We start from the raw sequence: 24344 nt of genomic DNA, 5'->3' as shown, positions 1-24344 counted from the left end.
TTGTGTATGTGTATGTGCGTGTGAGGATTAGCGTGCCTCTCCAGTCCTCTGGCTGTAATCAGACGGGACATTGGCTCCATGACGTCCCGAAAACCCCCCTCACCACCCATTGCGGGAGCGCCTCTATCCCTTTCACATTGTCATGCCTGTTTGGCTGCCAGTCTTTGGACCTTGGCGGTATGTCAGGAGTTAAAACAATTATTCTGGCTCACATCACAGTGTCCTTTTTTAAAATTGTTCTGCTCCTACTTCAGAGAGTGACAAGAATATCGGGGATGCTAACGTTATTTTCACGGACCTGATCGTAGAACGTGAATGCCTCGTGGTGCACGCCGCGGATCTGGATGCTCACAGCATATTTTCACACCTGCTTTTTCGTGGTCTTTGCACGATTATTCCTTTCAGTGAGTTGTTGGACAGGCCTGAAAGTGAGAGTGCAGCATGGCAGTTTGTAAGTCGTCAGATAAACAACCACCACTGATGAGGTTAGTCTGAGCCCTCTGACCCCGGTACCGGCCTTGTCTGCTGTTAGTTTGACCTTTAACCCCTGTCTTTGTCTTTCAGACCAACACACTGGACAATCTGAGCACAACCCCCCCCCCCAACACACACGCTCCTACTTGGCCTCTTATCCTGACAGCGCTTATGCTCATATTAAGATCTACTTCAGTGATTTCAGTGCTGTTTCAGCCATAAACTCTCATTTAGGGGGGGAATTAGCTGCGGTCTCAGACTTGTAACTATACCATGCTTAACAACATTAGACCATTCTTGTGGCTTTTAAATAACAACAAGGATGGATAGTATCACTCAAATAAAGCTCCACCAGCCTACTTTGTGGAATCCTGTGTAATGGCCGAGCATCCATTGTTCTACATTGTACTGCCATTGTGTTAACCTCTTAGTGCCATACAGCGAGTGCTTACTGGTTCTAATTACAGATGCTTATGTCTTAGTGCGTTAACATGTTCTGGAATAAAAGGGTTTGATGCATCCAGCAACTTATTTTATCACCATTTTACGGGGCCTGATAAAGCCATAACTCTCACCTCAACAGGCTTCGGTTAAATTGTCTTCCACATGCTGTAATTTGGATATTCACTCATAAGCTTTTCCGTAAATCCAATCTTTATTTCCTACTGCTGTTTTATTTTACGCCATGCTATTTCTCTTTACCGCCACAGAGACAGAGCGCCATCAGCCCCATAGAGACATCCCGTAATCAACTTTACCAATTACACTCCATCTCGGACCACTTATTCCTCACAAAATGGTTCTCAAAAAATCACTAATGCAAGACATCACACAAATGTTTGTCAGTGTCCTGAGAAAGCCTGAATTGCACATTTATAGATTCAGACCAATAGTTCAGGCTGTAATGAAATAAGCTTTAAATATGTCTGTGATGCTTTTTTAAAACGCCTTACTTTGCGAGCGAAATTACTCGGCATAGATGAACCTTCACAGTTTAATGGTTATAAGTCTGCAGGCCAAATGAATGTCATTTTAAAAAACGTCAGTCTTTTTTTTTTTGGTTATAGCATGTGTAAGTCTTGTCTGTGACAATGACAAAATAAATTGTGGCTGCTTGTCTGCTAGAAACCATCACAGAGTAGTAATTTTGGAAAAGGATGGGAAATGGAGAATGTGTAGGCGGAGGGGTCAGCGGCATGTGTGGTGGTGGTGGGGGGGTCTTGGGGAGATAATGATAAGCACCACTTAGGCTCTTTGATCACAAAGCTTCATCAATCTGCTGTCTGACCAGTAAGTCTGAGAAAGTCCTCCACAGATGGATTAAGGTCCTTTAAACACACACAAGCACACACTCTGTGTGTTTAATATAACTTTACCACTTCAGCCAGCGCTTCATCCTCCCAGCTCACTCCCAGCCATGCAGAGGTCATCACAGAGCTGTGTTACTGTACAAGCAAGCATGAAGTGATGCAATCCATCTTCAGACTCGGAGACCCCCCCCCCCCCCCCCCCCATATGGGACCTTACCCCCCTCCTCTCCCCCTTCCCTCACCTTGGCCTGAGTTTTTCTGGAGATGAGGGGTTAAGGAGGAACAGGCCCGCCGAAGGGCTGCCCGCTTAACCTCTGACCTTATTGTGTATGAACGAGAGAGAGAGAAATGAAGAAAGAGAAGGGGGAGAGAGGTTTAAAAACTGTATCAGAATTAAATGTAAGCACCCAAGACATTCAATGATTTAGCAACCTCTCAAAACAAATCCATCCAGTTATCATTCTCTGAGAAGGTTGCAAACTCTGAGCGTGTCCAAGGATTAAGGGGTTAACTTTGCAGCGAGAGTCGCAAAACATATGAGATGCCAAGCGAGGCAAGAATGGCAGTTCAGAGTCCTAGAGGAAAGGGGGGGCTACCAACACATCCCCTCCTTTCTTTGTCTTGCATCCTCTCTGAGCAGCAGGTTGTCGATGAGGGGGTCCAGCTGGTGGAGACTGGAGATGCCAAACAACCTGTCAGAGATTAGAGGAGGCGGACAAGGTATGCACAGCGCCCCCGCCCCTCACCGCTCCGACAGCAAGCGTTGGAGACACTGGGGTTCCTTATACTTGATAAGATAGCCGAGTGCACACTCACCCTAGGAACAATACACTTTACATGGTAGAATGGGAACGTCAGATACTTTTGGAACATGTATTTGGGAAAAGGTGCCTTGTTATCAGGTCCTAACCAATGAACTGTCTGCACAGCACTTAGAGGAGTTTCCACTCCCAAGATGCTTAAAATAATCCACTGGGAATGTTGATCACCTGAGCCTGCTTTATGTGTCGTCTAAACACAAAGAAGAAGACAACATTCACTCCACTTATGCAAAATTATATAAAAATTTATTCAGTTTTGTAAATAAATGTGTTTTTATTTCCATACAACAGAAAATATTGTTTGCTTATCACAACTATTTATTACCACTTGGAGATGGAGGGTGAAATCAGAAACCGTCAAAGGAAAGGAAATATCTGAACAATACCGTCTTGTTTCACAAGTTAACCACAAACTAATCTTTACGAATCTCTCGAGTAATAAATACTATAAGCAGGAACACGGCTGCAAAAAGCTCATTGAAACTCACATACATACTCAACCACACATCCAGAAATCAAATACATGTAAAGGAAAGATCTGCATAGCGATGGTTCGTAATATTAGAGCGCCTTCGCATATGTTACTGCATGAAAACCACCCGGCTGAAAATATTAAAACGGCTTCATTATGCAAAAAATAAAACGACATCCCACGTTGCACCTTTTAAAACTGAAAGGAGGAAAGAAACAACATTAAATATGCAGGAAAATGTATAATAATCAATCCTCTCAAAGTGATTAATAGGGGAAATCCTGAAGGGGCGTGACAAGGAGTTTTTTAAACACGTATCAACTTTATCACATTTTGATTATTTGTGTTTGCTGAGCAATGCTCACTTGACTCATGAATAAATCATTAAAAAACAGAAATGGGTTAATACACACACACACACACACACGCATGCACATACACACACTTGTGAGGCATGCTGCTCTTTAGCTCTAACTGGTCAGCTCTGAATAAAAGAGAGGCATGTGCTCACTGGCTCACGCTCTGTGAACGGCAAATCCGATTGGCTGACCGGAGGTGACTAAGAGGACAGCAGTGACAGCTGCGTGATGCCGAGCGGTGCATTTACCCAGAATGCTGCAGAACAGTGTTTACAGGTCTTTTAGCCTGTAGCACATTCTAAACAAACTGTTTATCTCTATGACGTAGCGCCTGCAGCTACTACTGTCTGTCTCATTTTGCAATTAGCTCATAGCATCCTTGAGCTGAGCTGACATAGGCTTTACATACAAACACGCACACACGGACAACGCACGCCACTAAGACTGAGCATGGTGCTGTGCTTTGCTCCGATGGAATAATACAAAAAATAAAAAAGGGTCCCCCTCAGGCTCTTCTGTGGAAGCTCAGATTATTTTGTAACTGCTCATCTGACAGCATTCCATGATTTACATCTTTCACAATGGAGAGGAAAGCAGCTTAATGCTACTCACGGTCTGAATTTACGGGGCTCACAGTGCAAACATTTGTATGACACAGTCTGGGTTATGGAAAGATGATGAAATACAACTTTGCTTGTGCTGCTCAGACTCTTTTTTTTTTAATGACTGAAACACCATGGATGTCCAAATCCAGTCTTAGACGTGCCACTGCTCCAACACAGGGGACAAGCATGAAACCTCTTCACACAGCACAAAATCACACTTTCACAATTACTTTACAGAGATAATATCACATTTAGTCAGTTTAACTGTGCAGCATCTTTGGGAAAGGCAGAAAGAGGAGACAAAGAATTTCACCTCCGCCACTCAGTTTTTCACGAATGTAATAGCGTTCACTTAAGAGGCTGCGCTCCACTCTGGGACTCCACATCTGATGTGTGTGTGTGCCTCCAGAGTGTGGTAAAGAGGAGACAGGTTGGGCGTGTAGCGCGGATACTCTCTCAGAGGAGGGCTGAGCTGTCTGTTCGGAATGTTTTGGGAGTTCTGAGGTGGATGTCCGGCGCTCTGATAGGGATCGTGGGTCATGTGATCTACCAGGGGAGGGGAGCTTTGGTGGGTGGAAGTGCTGAGTCGAGAGCCCTGAGGGCTTGAGCTGTAGGGATGAGGGGTGTAAGGTGGGTAGGGCTCCACGGGGGTCATGGCAGAGGGGAGCGGGCAGCCGTACGACCAGGATGTACAGTTGAGTTCATCCAGTCTGGACTCAGAGCCAGCAAACATGCACGCCTGACGCTGGCCCATGTCAGAACTGTAGGGGGAGTCAGTGAGAGCCAGGGCAGGGTTGTTGGACACACCGGGCGGAGGGTGAGGGTACGAGGAGGGGTGATAGTACAATTCACCCTCGCCAGGTGAGGTTCCAGGGAAGGGTTTCTTGTACGAGTGCTGGCGGTTTCCTGAAGAGCAGTTCTCGACCGCTGCAGAGACAGAGAGAAAATATTGTGTTGGCTTTTCATTCGACGTCACATTAAAGCGCCCAAGAGAACACAAAGTGCAGTAAAGAAAACACATCCAAGCATCGTAGGAGTTATTCATTAAGTTGGTAAAAAAAAAAAAAAAAACTCTGGTTCCAGGTGGTGATCTGGAAATGATTTTCATCCAGATCAATTCCTTACATTCTGAGTGATTCTACTAATGAAGAGACAAAAAAAAAAGATTTGCCCTCCTTGAGGTGAAGAACCCATATTACCTCTCAGTAAATCCTTGCACATCAAGGTATGTTCTGCACTAATTCACTCTGACACTCCATGTGGTAAATTACATGTTTTTTCTATCAGCTCCACCAAAACTGAAAGTGTAAATTAACTCAGTCATCTGGGATTAATTTTGTGATCAACAGAAAACATTTAGGAATCTAAAGACTTGGTGTTTTCAACCTCTTTACATTTGTTTTCCTGCCACACCATTTCAGATGCGTCCTCTGAGTATCTCCTCTGGCAAAGGGCAGATGCAGTTGTCACTGTTGCTGATTTCCTTTAAATCTTTGCTTCATCTGATCAAACCCACGCAAGCATGTGTAAATGTTAAAACATCAAAGATATTTTAGGTAATCTAATACTAATACATAAAATGTGGATTTACTTCCTGTTTGCTCTCTGTAATTACAGTCGGATAAATTATGACCAAACGGTCATTTGAGGTCTTTCACACAAAAAGAAAACTAGGTTGTTTTTTATTTGTAATATTCATATGATCGTCATTATCCTGGCAGCTGTTGCAAACACGAACATTGAAAATAACTCTTGAACGCAGCCGTCGCTGAAATCCTGACTCACTCACTCGAACGTTCCAACAAGAAAAAGCTGTGTCTGCCGTGACTAACGGATTTTCATAGGCGCTGCCTGAAAGTAAGGAAGCCTGTTTGAGAACTTTGCATGAACTTTAAAAAAAAAGTCAGCGCTTATTGTTAGGTGCTGTAGTAAACACCGAATCAGTACTTAATGGAGAGAAACATTCAAAACCACTGGAATGCTCTTTTAAATTAAGTCCCTGAGGATTTGTCATTTGTGACCTCTGACCTTTGTTCTAAAATAAGTCTCGACTTCACATAGACATATCTACGTTTGTGAGTCAGGGATTTCTTTCATTCGTTTTTCTTCTCCTAGCATTAGAGCTCTCTGGACACACACACACACACACACGTCCCCCTACCTTTCCTCTTGGTGCAGGGGTACACCTGCTGCTGCTGCTGCTGCTGGTGCTGCAGGTGGAGACGAGGCAGGACGTAGTGTGGGGCGGTGTTAAGCGCCTCCTGTGGACTGCTGCTGTTTAAATTGTTCTCACAGCTGTAGGGGGATCCCACACATTCGGGGGAGCCTTGCAGACCCCGACCCTCGCCACTAAACGCGCTCCCAGTGGAGCAGGATCTCTGGCGGATGGTACTGCGAGGGACAACCGGGAAGTCTTTACTGTAACAGGGAGAAAACGGCGGAGTTGAGTGTCACGCCGATGTCATTCAGGCCACACACACACACCACTGGATGTCCGGGACTAAGCTCTGTGAGGACATGTTGTTTGTTGCCTGACTCTCCTTCCAGCTCAGATCTCTCTCTGGCCTCGTGGTGAACCCTGTGCTCTTGTCGGGGACAGTGGGCCACGTCTCCCTGACTCTCAATGAGATAGGACACACACACACACACACACACTCGTGTGCGTTCTAAAAATAAACATCTATCTGGGTGTCACTTCAGATAGACTCTCCTCTCTGCTCCACTCTGCTGCAGCACAATAACAAAATGGTGATGCATCCAGAACGGCCGCCTCTCCCTCCCCATGCGAAACAGCCTGCCCCGTTGGCTCATTCGGCTGCGGCTGCCGCAACAGTGCTGGAATGAAGATTAGTCTGACACGCGCTATTTAGAGCCACCCGATGATCAGCAGTGACAGCCCAGCAGACCAGCAGCATGCGATACCGTCCGTCTATCGAGGCGTGGAGACTTGTGTGTTTGTTCTGGACGAGGCTTCAGGCCAAGATCAACCTTAACTTGACGATGGCGTCCCGTCTCTTTCTACCGCTCGGCTCCACTCACGCTCAAACATCTTCGACCATATGCACCCCATCATAACAACCCTCAGAGACAGAATAGATCTTGTTTCTAAGCATGCTGGGAGCACGGCCCCCTCGCAATAAGGTAAAGCTGTACTCACCCTTGCAGCTTGGCCATGCGGTGCAGCTCGTTGTCGTCGCTGCCGCGGAACCCCTTAGCAAAGGGATTATTCTCTATCTTCAACTGCGTAATCTGAGCACAATGCAGAAAATCTTTTAAGAACAAAGAAGAGGTTGTTTGTGACAAAGAATCAGTGTTTCATACGAGTCCAGGTAGGCGCAGGCACCTTTGAGTTTTTCTTTAAATGTTCTTTTTCACTGCCTGAAAGTCGGTGGTTTACTATCCGTCACAACTGCAGCTGTTAAAAGCCGGGCCGCTGGAGCGCCGCACAGCCAGCATTCCTCAGCGGCCGACATTTCTGACATTGTACTCACCAGCTGACACCGAATAAACTGTTTACCCAAACAGTCGCCAGGTTTAAGGATTTCAAGCCAAAGCTTTTAGAGCTTCGACGCTCATAGCTTTGAAGTTAGGTCTTGAAACTTTTCTCAGTGATGTCACGGAAGGAAGCCTCTGAGCTGCGTGTCCGTCAAACAGCAGGCAAGAGGACTGGAGCTCCAGCACAGCGCAGGTCCCCGAAAAAAAACCTTTAAAATGCTGCTAATAATGGAGGAATCCTTTCAGCCACCAGCCCAGTAGTTCTCACTGACACAAATAAAATGTGTATATTAAATTAAATCCTAGAAATTGTATTTTTACTGCATTATAATGAGTCCACACTTTTTTTTTTTTTTGCAAAATAACCTACTTTTATTATGTAAATGTTTTGATTCTGAATATGAATAGTGTAATTATTTGTGATGCCTAATACTGATGGCCTTGTCCTCCTGTCTCACGATTACTACTACAGTACTACTTCAACTACTACCTCCAACAATAACAAACAACATAAATGAGTGTAAAGGTTGTGAGCCGAAATGGGTCGTTTCATAAGAATTGTGCATTAATACAAATTAACGTTATAAAAAATTGAATGACAAGAGCTACTATTAACCATTGTTAATACATTATGACAATAATTTTAATCTAAAAATAAAAATAAATTTGGGTTCACAAGGTAAAAGCTGCACCTATAAATGAATGCACCATGCGGCATCAACACTTCAGATCTACTTTCCCAGTTTATATGTGTTACTATGCAAAATGGGGGGGGGGGGGGGGGGGGGGGGTAAATGTCTATTTTTCTGCAGATATAAAATGTTCTACGCAAAAATCTGTGCTTAGGTTCATTAATTCACTCAGTGTCATAAAATGTATTGTCATTTAGACGTGTCAATGAAAAGTCATCAAATTGAAGTCAACTCGCGGAAACTCGGCCAGTAGGAGCGGCGTCAAGCTTCGGTGACCCGTCTTTCAAGTTGACGTTAAAGAAACTCGATCAGCCAAGATCAAGGAAAAGAAACAGGTCATTACAGAGCAGCACTCACACACTCGCTGCCACACGTGCTCACACATGTCTCACACTCCCACGCGCACACACACAGACATCATTCATTTTGGGACATGTTTACAAATACTGGTATATGGACACATAAACAACAAAGATGCAAATTGACTTCCTGGATAGGAAAGACAGAAAGTAATATAAACAGAGACAAAAGTTTCTCTCTGAGTGTGTGAACCCGTCTGACAGTCTATATGAGACAGCTCCAACGTGTCCGATGAAAAAAGGTCAAATCCTTGACAGCATATCTGAATTTTAGGCCCAATCTTAGGGAAACTTCATATTTAAATGTATTTATTTGTTGTTGTTGTTATAGCCAATCAAACTGCGTTTTAAAATCAACAATAAACATCTTTCTAAAACCGTGAAGTAAAGACTTAATTTCTAGATGTTCTGGTGTACTGTGCCTCGTGCCTCGTGCAAAGCCTACCTTGTGGTTCTGGTAGGACGTCACGGCGATGAAGACAGTCTCAGCAAAGACGTGGGTGCAGAACGCAGTGTTTTTTGTGCCAAAGCCGTTATTCTCATCTGCTTTGACAATATGGAGGCGAGGCTGGTATTTGTGCATGGAATTGAGGATTATCTGCAGAGGGGACAGATTGAGGGACGATTGACAGATCTGTGATGTCTTCAGAAACAACCAAATCATTTTATTTACTATTTAGTTATTTTTCCCTACAGCGTTCTACAGGTTCTACTCCGCATGGATCACGGACATAAATTGGCAAAATATAATCAAAAGTAATCACTGATCATTTATTCGAAGCCATTTCCCACGACAAAGAACACCCCACGAGTGTTTCCAATTGGACTTTGGGCCTATTAACTGATGGACATCAATGACATAGAAATCATTACGTCTAATTTAACAAGCTCGAAAAGATTAGGTTGTTTGTTTGTTTGTTTGTTTGTCGTCGCTGACGTCATCTGTGACGTCAGCTTCCATTAAGACGACATGACTCACGTGTCCAAAGGGGTCCAGGTGGTTGTTGGTGAGTTTCAGCTTCTGGAAGGAGACGAGCTGGCGGCTCCAGTGCGCCCCGGTGGCGGGAGAGTCCGGGTGGACGTAGAGCCTGCCGGGCATCGATGGCTCTGCCTTTCCCGTCATCTGCCTATAACCAATACAGCATGCCAAAATCAATCACGCAGGGTCACTTGGTGTGTGTGTGACGATGGTTCGTAAGGGCGCATGCGCACCTTTCTGCCAGACGTCCTGCGCCCACTTGAGGCCGCGGACTGCAGAGAATCTGGTTCCCTAATTGGGCTCAGAAACTTCACTTTGTTTTCCTTCTTTTACGCATTTAGCCACATCTGGACCGGAGATTAGTCAACTCAAATGTTCTGGTTTCCTCCAAGATTTTTTTTTTATAGCCCGCATGTAATTTTCTGGGTTGAGGCGCCGGGTGGGAGCCTGACAGATGATTTAAAAGTCAAATAACTACAAAACAAAAACTTTCATGATTAGCTATGTGGAATTGGAATCTGTGATCTGTTGGTTAAGACGCAAACAGGCCGTAGCTTGTTAACAAACACAAAACAAGGCCCGCCTGCCGGGTGGCGTCATTCAGCGCGTTCATTTATAAGCAAAACTAATGGCCGACAAATAACTTTGTCTAAAAGTTTATGTCTGATATGAAAAATAAGGCCTTTTGTCTCATATGAACCCCAGTTCCACGGGCCTCCGTTACAGGGTATAGAACCGAGGGCACACCTGCAGGATTTAACCCGCAGCACAACACAAATTTAAAGGGAGATTTTACCTGGATTTTTTTTTTAAAGCTTCAGTTTATTTTTATTTTTTTAAACTTTTTTTTAAGTATGGTTCAGTTTGAGATTGTCTAGCATTAATCATGTTGGCTTAAATATTTAAGATGGAGACGCCTCGCTTTGAAAAAGAATGCGGGTTTGTCCAAAATCCACGAGTCCAGCCATATAAATAAAAAAGATTTGGAGCAGTGATCACTTTGGTTTGTTTGTCTATTTGTGGGTGTTGGCTACTTATTTTTGCGCTTGGTTGAATCTTGGATAAAGGTTGATTAAAATATCGGGCTGATCTGTGCTGTGCAGATTCGAATTCTGCCGCGTTTTCACGATCATTAATGCAAAACAATCTTTTCCGTAACATTGTATTTCATTGTATAAAACAAGTATACATATGGCCATATTAAATACATTGCAGACTGTGCTAACGGATCCAGATCCGGATCATAATCCAAATAAAGGTGATTAAAATATGCATTTTGAAGTAACGAGTCAGAGCATGAGAGAGTATTATTTTTATTCCATTCATCCGAATGGAATAAAAATAGTTCCCAATCCGCCATTAGTGGGGAAACTGTATTTTTGTTAATAACGGATCATGAACACGTGATTCCAAACGAGAAATCAGGATTCCTTGATTTGGCATGAGGTTGATTTAAATTAAGGAACGTCATCATGACATTATAACAGTTTGTGCTGCGGCTCCGGTGTAAGTCATTAAATAGTGACGGTCAAGCTTAATAATTAATATTGTAATTAATATTATAATTAATTAACAGTGTAAAACAAACTGCCCCAAGGCCTTCATTCGTCGGGGTTCTAGCTTTTAAATAAATACGTTTATATACAAACCATTTATTGTCTGCGAATTTGTAGCGATGGTCATCCGCCGGCACAAGGTCCATCAGGAGTATGTACTTGGTTTTTGGGCTGAGCCCTATCACCTTCACTTTGTAACCGGGGAACATCCTCCTAAACAAACAGATTCAATATAAGACGCGTAAAAACAGCAGCTTTTGAGCTCCGCAGGAACGAAACGTCCCCTGGAGGCCTGACAGCGCGCACAAGTTTGTCCCCTGTCGGGCCAGACCTCCCTGACACCACAGCGTTTTGTGTAAGACTCATAAAATAGGAACAAACAAAAAAAAACAATAACATAATTATTCCTTCCTCGTACCTTCCAGCTTTGGTGATGATCATTTCAGTCCCTACTTCATCAAACTTCGCCCAAAGTTCCCTGTCGTGAAGGAAAACTTTGATTCCGTCCATCCCCTGGAGAAAAATAGAAACAGTGTTCACTGTGCGTAAAATTAAAAATGTAAGTCATGACGCAGGCTCCGAAAATATATATCAAAAAAATATCTGCAATAAATAAAAGACAAAGAAAACCTGCAGTCTCTACCGGTTTTTACTTCAATGATAATAAAATATTTCAGTGTTTAGGCAGAAAGATAGATCTATCGATGAATAAGGAATATTTACATTACAATCGGCGGTGCGCGCCGGACCCTGCGGGCTGGACGCTGCGTGGGTTGAACTCGGTGCGTTCACGGAGGAGCGACGGTTTTCCTGTTTGGTCTCTTTTGGGGAATCCATGCAGTCCGAACCCGGACGATCTGCGACACCGAACTGGTCTCCACCGTTTGCCATGTCCCACTGACACTCTGACACACACACACGCACGCGCACACACGCACACACACACACACACACACACACACACACACGTTAAATTGCAGTTCCACGTCAGCGAGCTGAATGAAGGGCACTCATTGAACATTTTATTATATATTACCATAAAATAGATTCCGTATTTTGAATGGAATTTGAAACATGCATGTCTGAAACATATTGTGCAAATCGTGCACATGCACACACCTACACGCACACACACACACAAACGTAAACGTTTGTCTTGGTGCGAGGAGAAAGGAACTTTTATTTACTGCTTTCCTTCGCTGAGTAAGAATAACGATGACGTTACTCCGCAGTGGTTCAGATCGTGATCGCCGTTCAACGCGCCACTTTAACGAAGATGAAACGCGCGTGAGCGTGAACTTTCTAAAGTAACAATCAAATAAATAAAGATATGGGACGGCCTGAACTCCTATTGAATCGTGAAGTGATAACTGCAGTTCATGTGACGCGCTCTGGATCCCATCACATGCGCTGTAACCGCAGCTTTTCTCTGTCATTCTCCATAAATATATTTTGGATTTCTCTCTGACTAAGGATTTACCTCAGGCTGCTGGAAGCAGGTTCATCCTGCGCGCTCCCGGCGCGCTCGGCAGCTTTCTCGCGCGTTCTTATAGTCGCTTGCCTTTACTTCCACAAATTGTTATTTTTTTTAATCCAACTATCCAGATGTTGCGGATTCTGTAGTCAAAAAGCCACCATGTTCCTCGCGCAGCTCCAGAAATAGCATCCGGTTGTTTCTCGCTGCGCCGTCTCCGTCTCCGTCTCCAGGAGCGCGTCTCCTCCGCCCTGCTTCCCGCACCAGGAGGCTGAGATCCGGTCAGGTTGGATGTCGTTTTCGGCTCATATGTCGCGCGTCTCTCTCTCGTTATTGTCCTCGTGGACTCAGCGCGCACCCCTGATATAAAGCCCGCTCCTCAGTTCCTCCATAATGGAGTCCGCCTCAGACAGCCCCCCCCCCCCCCCTCCGCCTTCCCTTTACTCCCATAGGTCTGGACTGTCGGCGTCTGCTGCGTAAATCTCGACTGTGACTCTGACCAATCACACACACACACACACTCACACGGCGCACACACACACACACACACACACACTCACACTCACACTCACACTCACGCACACACACAGCGCACACGTGTACAAAACAATTGTATTATACTTTTAATTTGAGTGAGAATTAATCCAAGCCCTATTTTGTTTTGGTTTTGCATCATATACAAGTCGATTTTTTTTCTTGGAATTAAATATTAATTGTCCTGATTAATGAAAGAAACTGGTGAAAGTGCAAGGAACTCTATTTGGCCTTTAGCCTTGCATTTATTAAGACGTTTGAGATGGAGAAACTCCTTTACATCTTAAGTGGACCGTAAAGCATTAAGATGTAAACGACAACGTGGTAAAAATACTTTTTACACAAATATTGATGTAATTCATCCCTAATTTAACACATTTACTGAACCAGAAGTGTGGTATACAAATACTAAAAAACGAAATAAAAAAAAAAAGCTTTTCATGTCAGTGTCCATGAAGAATGCAGCATGATTAACCTGATATATACACAGTGAAATGGATTTACACCGTGACACAAGACCCAAGAAAACCCACTTGCCCAAGAACAGTTGGGACACGCGCATTATGGATCGCGCCGCAGCGTGTGGATGCTGCGCGCATCACTCTGACTGGATCAAGGTGGATCCTGATAACAGCAGGCGCGCACAGCTGAAGGGGTCAGCGACGGGTCAGCGGGCAGCATGCCCCCCCCCCCCCAGGCAAGCGACTTTTACCCATTTTACTTCTGGCGTTGCTCCGCGACTCCTTACCAAAGCATATAGCGCCCCCCCCCTAAAAAAAACCCAGCCTGATTCTGATGTGTTGAATTTGTAATTAAAGCCCTAAACAAATGACCCAAGAAGTCTGAATGGGATATTTCTCATAAAAAATAAGTTAAATAGTGTGGTGTAAATGTATGTGCATATATGTACATGCAATGAATCACACCTGCTTGTGCCTATATTTTGTTTAAAAAGCAACAACTGCAGATCCTACCGTGTTCACGTATCAAACTCCCCGGTGACCGAAATAAGGTTCAATACGGATCAATAACCTTTAACGCAAAGCGCAAGGAGCCGCTCAGCGAAGAGGGCAGCGCCTCTCTCTCTCTCTCTTTTCTTTTTTGCGGGTGTAAGGATCTGCCCTATCAATATCCTTATCAATTAACAGTCGTGATGTCTTAAATGAGCTCTTGTCGAAATATCAACATAAAATATAACAATATATTAACGTTGTACTGTATTCGAGCATTAGTATTACATTTTCTGTTAATGAAAACCCTTTTTTTTAAATAACAGAAACATATATTTTGGGTGATTTAAGAAAAGCAGGAGAAAATAGGAGCTCATTATCGAATAGACAATATTGGCGCTGAAGGAATATTCGAAAAGCCACTATACCTTTTTCCTGTTTGGAGGTTATCTTGAGCACTTTAATTATTTATTCCACATCTCATCTGACTTTCCAACTAATCAGAAATAAATATGATGCATCAAACATGGATATATAAAATAAAAAAGACAAATATCGTATATTACTTATTATCTTCTCTTGACCCTGCAGTTGTGGATCATTTACTTATCAATTTTTTGCCACCACGTTTTACATCCAACTCCAGCAGGCCGCAAACACTTCAATATGTTGTCAAATGTTAAAAAAGGCAGTCATGTAAACTATGAAAGAAACAAATCCGATGATTTGTTTTGCAGAACATGAATTATTATTATTGATGGATATTTGAAATGTTGAACAAATAAGACACGGCTTTCCAGTCAAAACGAGTGATTTGGCAAATCCCTTTATCTTAGATTTCAATCACAGCAGAATATCACAAGTACCTGTAATTAATTCATTTAATTTAAATGTGCTTTTTATTACTCAGCAATAAGCTTCTTTACAAAAATAATTTCTACAAAATTTGTAACCTTTTCTCATTACCTGAATACTAAACACTATTTTTTTTTAATTATAAATGTGTATTCTGGCTTTTGTCTTAAAGTTACACATTTGAATTTAGAACTTGTTTGGAATAGGGTTTTTTTGCACTCATATAAAATCACCTTGATTATACGTTGTTAGAAATTGTAACCACTATGGAAGTGAAAAATAATTTAACATAAAACTTCGGGAATAATTGTGTCAAAGCTAAATATTTCCCTTTATATTGCGTTGTGTTAACTTGTCTTCTGATTATATTAATATTTCTGAAATAAGTAATTTAAATAATAAAAAATTACATTATCTAAATAAAAAATGTTCATTATTGTCTTACCCAAATATTCTTTTAGTGACTTTACATTTATAATTTACTTAAACTCTTGAAATATTGAGCAACTAATCTATAATTTTCAAACTGAACATTCCTTTTCGGACAATAACTCCTCATATATTATTACCATAGTCATGCACGTAGTCGTCTGGTGTACACACGAGAATAGTGCGAGGTAAAGGTTTCAATAATACCTGAAACGAGGTGGCAGTGGCGGCTGGAACGCTCATTATTGTCCCATCCTGGCTCCAGCTGACTGGATCCTCTGTTCTCTGTCTGGAGGAAGTGGTGACGGGGTCCCAGACCTCCTGCACTCATCAAATCTGTCTCACACACCTCCAGCTTGGCCCGATTGAGCGTGTTCATGTGTGTGCGGTATTATAGGGCAAGGTCAACCCATTTCTCTGCAAACAATCACATCACACTGGACAAAATACATTCCAACCCCCCCCCCCCCCCCCCCCCCCCCCCATACACACACACACACACACACACAACGTCCAGTTTGTAAGGTGGTGTGAGGGAACAGTGTGTGGTGGGGGGGGTTGGCAGCAGTCCTCTTGGGGGCCTCTGATGAAGGAAAACCTGTTCCACATTAATTTCATTTCATATTATGATATGGTGACTCGGCTTTGAGCACAGACCTTCTTTAAAATCAGATCAGTCAGTAGTTTTGTGACAAGTCGAGAGATTCACATGGACAAAGATCCACACACACACTGTTTAAAACGTAAAAGTAGCCATTAGCAGAATGCATGTGTCATTGCATCTGCAATTTTCCAAAAACTCAAAATATTGATCAAATGAATCCAGTATCAGGTTGTTGTTTTTTGCCATGTGTGGCTGAACTCTAAATCAAATATTCATTCACTACTGCTATTATATACAAATGAATATATTAACTGTATGAATTAATCCTGCACCATATCATTATCTCATTATAACTGAGAGACGGGAAAACAAATATTTATTCGGCCTTTTATTTTGAAAGGAACACAACAGGAGCGTTGATGGACAGGAAAACACCACCCATAAAAAAGTTTTTTTTACATTTATTGTTTTTTGTTTTGTTTTTTTACTCACCAGATATAGTATGTCACCTTTATTGAGTGATGTTGAATCTTAATTAGGCTTTTTTTTAGAGCACTTTATTTTGAATTGGTTGTAACCTCCATGATAAGTCTTCTGTGTGAATCAAAGTTCGTGCTTGAAAGCGAGCAGAACTGTTCTCTGAACTCTGAACCAGCTTCAGTCCATCTTCACTACAGGCAGGATGGTGAAAGCGGTAGGGCGTGCCGCAGCGCCATCTAGTGGCTGCCTGCTGCAAACAGCGGAGAACGCGCTGAGGCCACACATTTAAGTGATGTTCTGAACCGCTTGGCCTTAACTGAGTCTAATATTTATCAGTGGTTGGATTCAAAACATCTCAAGCCATTTTATTTTTTATAGCTTCTACAAACTCACATAGTATGTAAAATAGGTTAGCTGTGCAACGAAATAAGACTATCTGTGTTATTTCTTATCCATCAACGCTCCTGTTTTGTTCCTTTCAAAATAAAAGGCCTAATAAGAATTTGTTTTCCCGTCTCTCAGCCAATGAGTTGGTTTGTTTGCAACATAACTCAAAACCCTACAGAAGGATCTAGATAAAATTTTTAGGAAATGTTGTGAATGTTGCCAGGAAACAGATGATTCATTTTGGTGGTGATCCAGAAGAGATCCTGGATTCTGGATCGCTTTGAAATTTTCTTTAACATTGCAGTAAATGGAGCTTCAAATTTTGTTCCTCAAAATCTCGGTTGATTATTGGCCGATGCTTATGGAATTTGACACAGTCATGTAGGGTGGGGGCCTCTATCTTACCACCGAATTTCATCTGGATCAGATCCAGAATGGAGTGGAGTCAGGAAAGATATTTAATTTTAACATGGAAAACCCCATTTACCGATTTATAAAATCAGTTAAAAAATACACATAAACTCTGATGCACTTTTACTTTTCATGGTTGGTGTATGAAGATATCAAGAACAATTTAGAACATTTTGATGATGATCCAGATCACCATGTGGTTAGTGTAACTCTAATTATGAGGGGAATGAGCTGCTCTGGGATCTCTGAGTGCTTTTCAAGTTAGAAATATTTTTTAGTCCTATTACGTTTCCATACATCTGATGATACTTCTTGTTTCATCCTGATACCTGGTTTGCTGAGTCAACAGACTTGTATCAGACGTATCAATCTAAATTAAACCACTTCCAAATGCAGGCACTTGTTACAACATAAATGTGAGATGTTGCTGGAACACAGTCGATTAATACTGACGCCCATACACCCAATGAAATAGGCCAGGCCACACCCACACAACAAAGTGACATCCAAAGGAAATCAAAACACACATTTCCTGCTGGAGCAAAAGTCACTGAACAAGCAGCCAAGCGGCTGTAATTTGTGAATTTGAGAAACATCTATGCTAAGCTCACCAGGAAGAGGCAGAGACAGAGAAATCACAGTGCAGAGTCATTCATGTGGGAACATTAACATTTAGAGGAGCAGCGTGTCCAAACCCTCAGAGCCGTCTGTCACTCATGGTCGTCCAACTGAAGTGATGCATGACCTTTGCAGAAATTATGCCTTAAAGGCGTATAAGTTCTTAAACTTGATCTCTTGCTAGTTTCTCAGACAGTGAATGTATGAATGGAGTCATGAGAAGTTCACCAGAGGAGTTGAGAGAGCTTACTTTCAACTTTCTCCACCCCCCCCCCCCCCCCCACCCCTGCCACGTTTCTGCTTGGACGTGTCTCAGCACCTGGAGGAAGCTCCATCTTTAACAGACTGAAAACTCATTTCATCACAGCTGACATTTCACGGACACTCGGGGCATTGTTACGTGCAGACGCGATTTAAACACTTTAGGTCGCGATGCTTTACTTTCTCTGGTCCTGCAGCCACACAGCTGTTCTTGGAGGCATGGAGGGCAGTAGATGGGGGGAGGAAAGAGTTGTAGGCATTTAGGAGTAGACCTTTGAAATGGACGTGTGAAACAATTCACTTAACACAGCCTGAAGAGACATTCCATCATTTGTGAGGATGCGTGTGCAGCCTCGTGTTTAAAGTGACCGTGTTAAAGGTCAAATATGGTGGCTGTGACCCCTTGCATATCTGACAGTTGAGCTTAGGATAAAAAATATATGGGCGAAACTTTAGATTTGCCTTTAAAGGGGACACATTAGGAAAAAACCCACTTTTCCAATTTTTCCACACTAATATTTGGGGTTTCGGGTCATTACAACCCAAAAACTGTGAAATGAAACCCTCCAGTCAATCCTGGCTTAGTCTGTAATAAAGTATTAAAACATGTCTGGGCAGCACTCTTTTCATCTGTGACGTCACAAACCGCAGAAGGAGCCACAAGGTGGCTTTGGATTAAGAGGGCAGATCCTTGGGCAAAAGCTGGGAGACATATTTCACTTAAGTGTTTGGGAATATGGGACCTTTACATTTTGTCTTTTGGCATAAAATGCAGAACACCCACCCAGCCACTAGAGGGCAGAGTGTAACACGTCCAACCTAAATGAACTGAAAAGTTGATCAGAAACAACCTGAACAGGAGAGGACACTTAAAAAGCATCATTTAATGTACAAGAGACAACACTAACATTGCACACAGCTTCAGGAAACATAAATACACACAAACACGGCACCACATCAAAGAAGTTCTGAGGTGAACCTGAGAAGGGCTGAGACGACAGGTCTATAACAGCAAAGAGGCGTCTCAAGGGAAGCTGCAAAAGTCTTCTGTGAACATTCTGACAAAGAAAGTGAAACATGAGTGAAGCCGAAAGAGGAATCGCAATGAAATGACCACAAATAATGGCACAATTTCCCCACATGGTGCTGGAATAAGAACCCCTCCCCCATCTACAAAGCTGACAAGAAGCAGATCAGCTGCATAGTACTGTGGTAGTACATTCCCCTTACAGCCAACATCCAAAACCTCCTGGCACCTTTTGAAAGGGACTCACAGTTAAGCTGATGCTGAAGCCGAGCCGTCTTCCTTTCTGCATGCATGTACCTTTTGACCTACGTTATCCTTCCACCAGTCTCCTGATTAAATATCAGCAATGAAAGTTGGTGAATAATTAATAAAGGCAGACAAAGGGGAACAACAAAACAACCCTGAAATTACTTTAATATTTAATGCATTTCGTGAGCATAGCCTCAAATACTAAAATTATGAATACTAATGGGATCAAATGCCTTGAGTCTCCTCTATGTGAACGCCAGTGGGGGGTGAAGCGCGTCCTTTTACGACGGTTACATCTATGGAGCCATAATTTGTCTGCAAGGACAAAATAATAAAAAACAAATATTAAAGTTTTCAGAGGAAGTTGCACTAAGAACACCCCCTTCATACTTCTTCACAGTCCCCGTTAAACACTGTTTCCCTTCATCCCTTTCCAGTTGGGCGCATTCTTCATCCGCAATGAACCTAAAAGAGCAGCGGGGGGGGCTGAATCTCAGGTCACGGCATTAATGGTCACAGCGTTGCTTCATTAGCAAGGAATACTATATTATAACCGAAACACATTCATTTTAAAGCAGATGCCAACACTTGGGTCCAAACGGAGAGCTTTGAAAGACGACGCTGAACTAGACATCCGTGGTTCGGATGCTGGCGTCATCGAGGCTGAAGTGGAAGCTGCAGCTGCTGCGAGCTTGAGGCTGAGAGCGGTGCCTCCGGCGTCCACTCGCTGCCTCCGCCGACGCCGTGAGGATCCCTAGTCCCACGCAAGAAGCTACCGGAGGCCCAGGAGGACAAGGGGCTGGGGCGGAAAGGGAGTTGGACGAGGAAGAGGTGGAAGAGGACGTGGAGGAAGAAGAAAGAGACGGCAAAGTGGGCACAGGGCCAAATGCACTGTCTTCGTTTTCTGCATCCAGGGCGGTGGGGTCGCACGGCGGAATCCAGGGCTGCCAGCTCGGAGCCACCGAGCAGGACTTGACCAGCGGAGGCCTGCGCTCATCGCCCTGCTGACCTTGAGATGCTGAGGAGGGAGTATGACTCCGATAGAGCGAGGTCACGCGTCTAAAAGAAAATCCCTGCCAAGGGAAAAACAACCAATCATCAGAGTCAAACTCCTCCCGGCATTCTCCCTTCACCTCGAACATTTATTTCATCAAGGCGAGCAAAAACAGGTGAGGTTACCTTAGGGGGGCCTCTAAAGTCCTGGATCTTCATATCAATGTCCCTGATCCAGCCATGCATGTCCTCAGGAGAGTCTGTCTGCAGACACATTAACAGAAGACAGAGGTTTGCAGAGCTACTGTTGCTGTAATATTGGGTTATGTGTGTGTGTGTGTGTGTGAGAGAGAGAGTGTTTGCTTGTTTGTAAAAGGTTTGTCTTCCTTTTTTTTTTTTTTTGCAGACAAAAATAAAAGCCCTGATGCTCGCAGCTTCCCTTGCATGTCCTTTCTATCTGATCCGACCTCCGTCTCACTCAGCTGTTTTCCCAGGAGGGTTGTGGGCAGGATGTTATAACATATGTCAGTTTCACAAAAAAAACAAACATGTTCCAAAAAGGGAGCTGCGCCGCACGTCGGCAGCAGAGCATTTGCAGGAAACCAGTCGAAGCATCAGGACCGATACGCTTGGGATTAGAACGTCTCGTCGGTCCAACAAAACAAGTTGCATCTGCTCAGAGCTCACGTGCGTGGAGATGCGCACACGTGTGAGGAGGAATAACAGGAAACGAAGGCGGGTGTACCTGAACATAGAAGGTTCGGGAGCTGGTGATGATCTCAAACAAGTTGTCTCTCAGTAGGAGATCCCTGATGGACACACATAGAGGAAAGTCGCCGCCCTGAATTAAAAAACGGTCAGCTGGCTGTAAAATAAAGGCTTTTTACGAGGAGTGACGTTTCGACAGCTAAAAACGTGCGTACTTCAGAGAGCCTACTACATACTGCGGGCTAATTAAGTCTGAATGCTATTTGAGTTTCTGTCAGGTCACACCGGCGGCGTTACCCGTCGTAAAACAAATAGAGAGAGACGCGTGTGTAACATCAGGCAACCTTCATCCTGGACTGATCTAGAGAAACCTGATGAAAACGCCTCGGGGATAAACCAAGACGTGTTTCGACTCTGTCCACAGTCGAATCGATCCTCGTCTGAACCTTTGTATTTGATTACATGATGAACAGAATAAGACAGAATCGAGTAAAAATGGAGGAAGGATTCCAGCCAGCGCATTCCTCTTTGACTCACCCCGACTTGACGAGACATTCGTGGACCTTCTGAATGTCCCTCAGTGAGATAGATCGGAGAGGCTCCTTGTCCTGGGGACAAACATGTGGAAAGGTCAGACCAGGCCAGAAAAAGGACCACAGTCAGAATTTAAACAGGCTCCTCACCATCTCAGACTTAAAGTAGCTGACTGCATTGTCATCCAGGGTGAAATACCTCCTCTTCCAGCTCTTCCTCTGAATCACACGACAAAAAAAAACACACATTCCGGCCTCAATGTGGGGGCCTTTTCCATTTCAAACATTGAATCTGGATCTGGGGACTCACCACGTTCCCCTGTTTGACACAGTAACCGCACCTCAGCATGCCCGGCCTGCAGCCCTTCCTCTCTCTCCCCTCAGCATCTTCGCTCTCATTTCAAAATGACGTCACCAAAGACATTTAATGAAATACATAAATGGCTGCTAGGATTAACAGTTTCGCCATAAACATCGTCAGAGGAGCCATCCTTACCTGGATGGTCGTGTGCACCACCACGCCGCCGATGATCTCCGTCTTGTAGGCCTCCCATCTCCTTCCCTTTCGAGTGTCATTGATTTCTGTGGAGCTCGGAGGTGCAGGGCCAGACTTAGGAACCTGTCAATACGGTAAACAGTTGGGATACAATTACCGAGCGTGGCTTTAACCAGCAGGACTTTGGCCTTAAATTGACCAATTATCAGGGTTCAGAGGTTCGAATCACATGGAGATTCTCCTCCGTGCTGCACCAGAGCAATTCTAATAGAAACACTTGATGAGCGTGAGTGTTTTATTTCTATCATCCTTTACCAGTTTAGTTTAGCCATGCTTTCATGGACAAGTCAAAGTTTATACATAAAATATCTGTCACAAAAAACAACATATGAGGTCATACTGGAAAATAGGCTGCAAAGGCAATAATAAAACGTCTATGATTTATTATTTCAGTAAGTGCAAATGAATCAGGTTTTTTTTCTCGCTGTATGTGTGGGTCAGACTTCCATCCGGACAGACAAGGGTCGCCCTGCGCGACCTTATTGATGAGCGCATAACAAACTAGAATGACCACAAGAAAGAAAAGTGTCCGGAGATAATAATGATATAAAATACTTTCATTCCTGCGTCCACATCAGACCCAGTCTGCACGACGAAGAGCTTTAAACGAGCTTTCATTGAAACCCTTGAAGCGCAGAAAAGACAGCAGAGAAGTCCTCCTACTGAAGGGGAAGTGAAAGAGAGAGGGCACAACGCCGCTTCCTGTCTGCGTGTGCAGGTGAGCGAGAGAAAAACACTCATTTTCATCTCGCGATGGCCGCCGCCAGCCGACTGCTCTTGTTGTTGAAGACACTTGTGTTATGCAAATGTGTAAACTGAATGTAGACGGCACATCATGGCATGCTTTCACACACCCATAAATGCAGTTTTGGCTCTTTGCCTTCGCTCACTTTCGGGCACAATCACAATTTTTCTCACCAAGGCTGCGGAGGGTTTCGTGCAGGCAGCTGCAGTATCCTGTGACAAACCACAAGCTGCAGCACCCTCGCCACATGTGGAAACAAATCCTGCACCAAGAACTTGTTTGGCCATTCCTTTATCACATATTGGAAAATATATCCGGTTATAATATCCTGTGTGTTTGTGTGTGTGTGTGTTCCACTCACAGTGATCTTGCTGGCCTTGTTGAGAGCAGCCACCCACTCCGTCATGTCAGTCGCGTCATTGGCTTGGAGGAAGTACCGCCTGGAAACCGCATTGATGACTGCAGAAATTGACATTAATTCCATGAGTCTCCAAAATTGTGTAACTTTATCACACGTGTAACGTGACTTCAGAAGCGTGATGGCGTTCCACCACAGGAAAAAAACTCACCAAAGCAGAACTCGGTCTTGGGTTTTTGCTTCGCTGTTGCTTCATTCACCTGAGGAGAGAAGAAGAGAAGCAAATAAAAGCAAAAGAGGAGGACAAAGAGAAAGGAAAAAAGGAGACATAGAAAAGAGAAAAGAAGAAGAAGAGAGAAAAAAATTAAAATGAAAAGACAGGAGAGGAGACAGAAATACAGGAGACAAAAGAAAAGAGCGGAGACAACATGAATGCAGATCAAGTTAAAGGAGCAGAGGGGAAACATCTCTTATCTCTGATATCTCTCCCACGCCAGAGGGGAGACGTGAGGACGGCGGCGAAGTCTGACATCATGATCTCTGGTTGACTGGATGAGTGCCCTGGCATCTGGAAACCCTCACGACGCCTTCGCCTTCATGTGCCCGTGAACTAAACCACGCATGAACCGCTGCCTCTCTATCGCTGCGCGCTCCATTTGCACGTTTTTATTTGTGTGACTTTCTGCATGCGCACTGCTCAGACAAACGCGAAACGCATTGACGGCGTTACGCAACTACAAAGCGTCAGCGAGGCTACCTTAGAGATGTAGGCGAGTTTCAGGGCGCCAACGCTGCTGGCTCCACTGGGCAGGTTCTGTGTGCAGAAACACAAACACGCAGACTCGTCATTGGCTCAGAGTCCAAGGTTGCTTGCGTCCTATTGGTCAGCACTCATTGTTTGTGCAGCACCTGAGGATTGTCCATATACCACAGCAGCGCATTTCCTTGCGTGTCCAGGATGAAGTATCGTCTCTGGAAGCGGCAGCTTTTCTCCTTCTCCTCAATATCCAGGAAGCCGCAAACACGGTTCAACCGGTCCACGTACGGCAT

General features: G+C 43.8%; 2 protein-coding genes across 2 annotated transcripts; both read right to left on the bottom strand.

The window, feature by feature from the left end:
- Positions 1-4393: 4393 nt before the first annotated feature.
- On the bottom strand, positions 4394-15607 carry LOC137893002 (T-box transcription factor TBX5-like). The gene is made up of 9 exons (XM_068738426.1): positions 15572-15607; positions 11846-12019; positions 11541-11635; positions 11216-11335; positions 9567-9714; positions 9033-9185; positions 7199-7290; positions 6203-6459; positions 4394-4968 (listed from the first exon to the last, which is right to left on the bottom strand). The coding sequence occupies exons 1-9, from the start codon at positions 15605-15607 to the stop codon at positions 4394-4396; spliced, it is 1650 nt and encodes a 549-aa protein (XP_068594527.1).
- Positions 15608-19019: 3412 nt separating this feature from the next.
- plekha2 (pleckstrin homology domain containing A2) lies at positions 19020-24344 on the bottom strand. Its single transcript, XM_068761044.1, has 11 exons — positions 24204-24344; positions 24052-24108; positions 23506-23554; positions 23298-23395; positions 22132-22254; positions 21946-22029; positions 21786-21854; positions 21640-21710; positions 21140-21203; positions 20581-20658; positions 19020-20474 (listed from the first exon to the last, which is right to left on the bottom strand). The coding sequence occupies exons 1-11, from the start codon at positions 24342-24344 to the stop codon at positions 20028-20030; spliced, it is 1281 nt and encodes a 426-aa protein (XP_068617145.1). The 3' UTR covers positions 19020-20027.

This window comes from Brachionichthys hirsutus, chromosome 4, assembly GCF_040956055.1.
Source record: "Brachionichthys hirsutus isolate HB-005 chromosome 4, CSIRO-AGI_Bhir_v1, whole genome shotgun sequence".
NCBI classification, from domain to species: Eukaryota; Metazoa; Chordata; class Actinopteri; order Lophiiformes; family Brachionichthyidae; genus Brachionichthys; species Brachionichthys hirsutus.
Note: the sequence above shows the minus strand (reverse complement) of the source record. Positions and strands in the feature narration are given on the sequence as shown.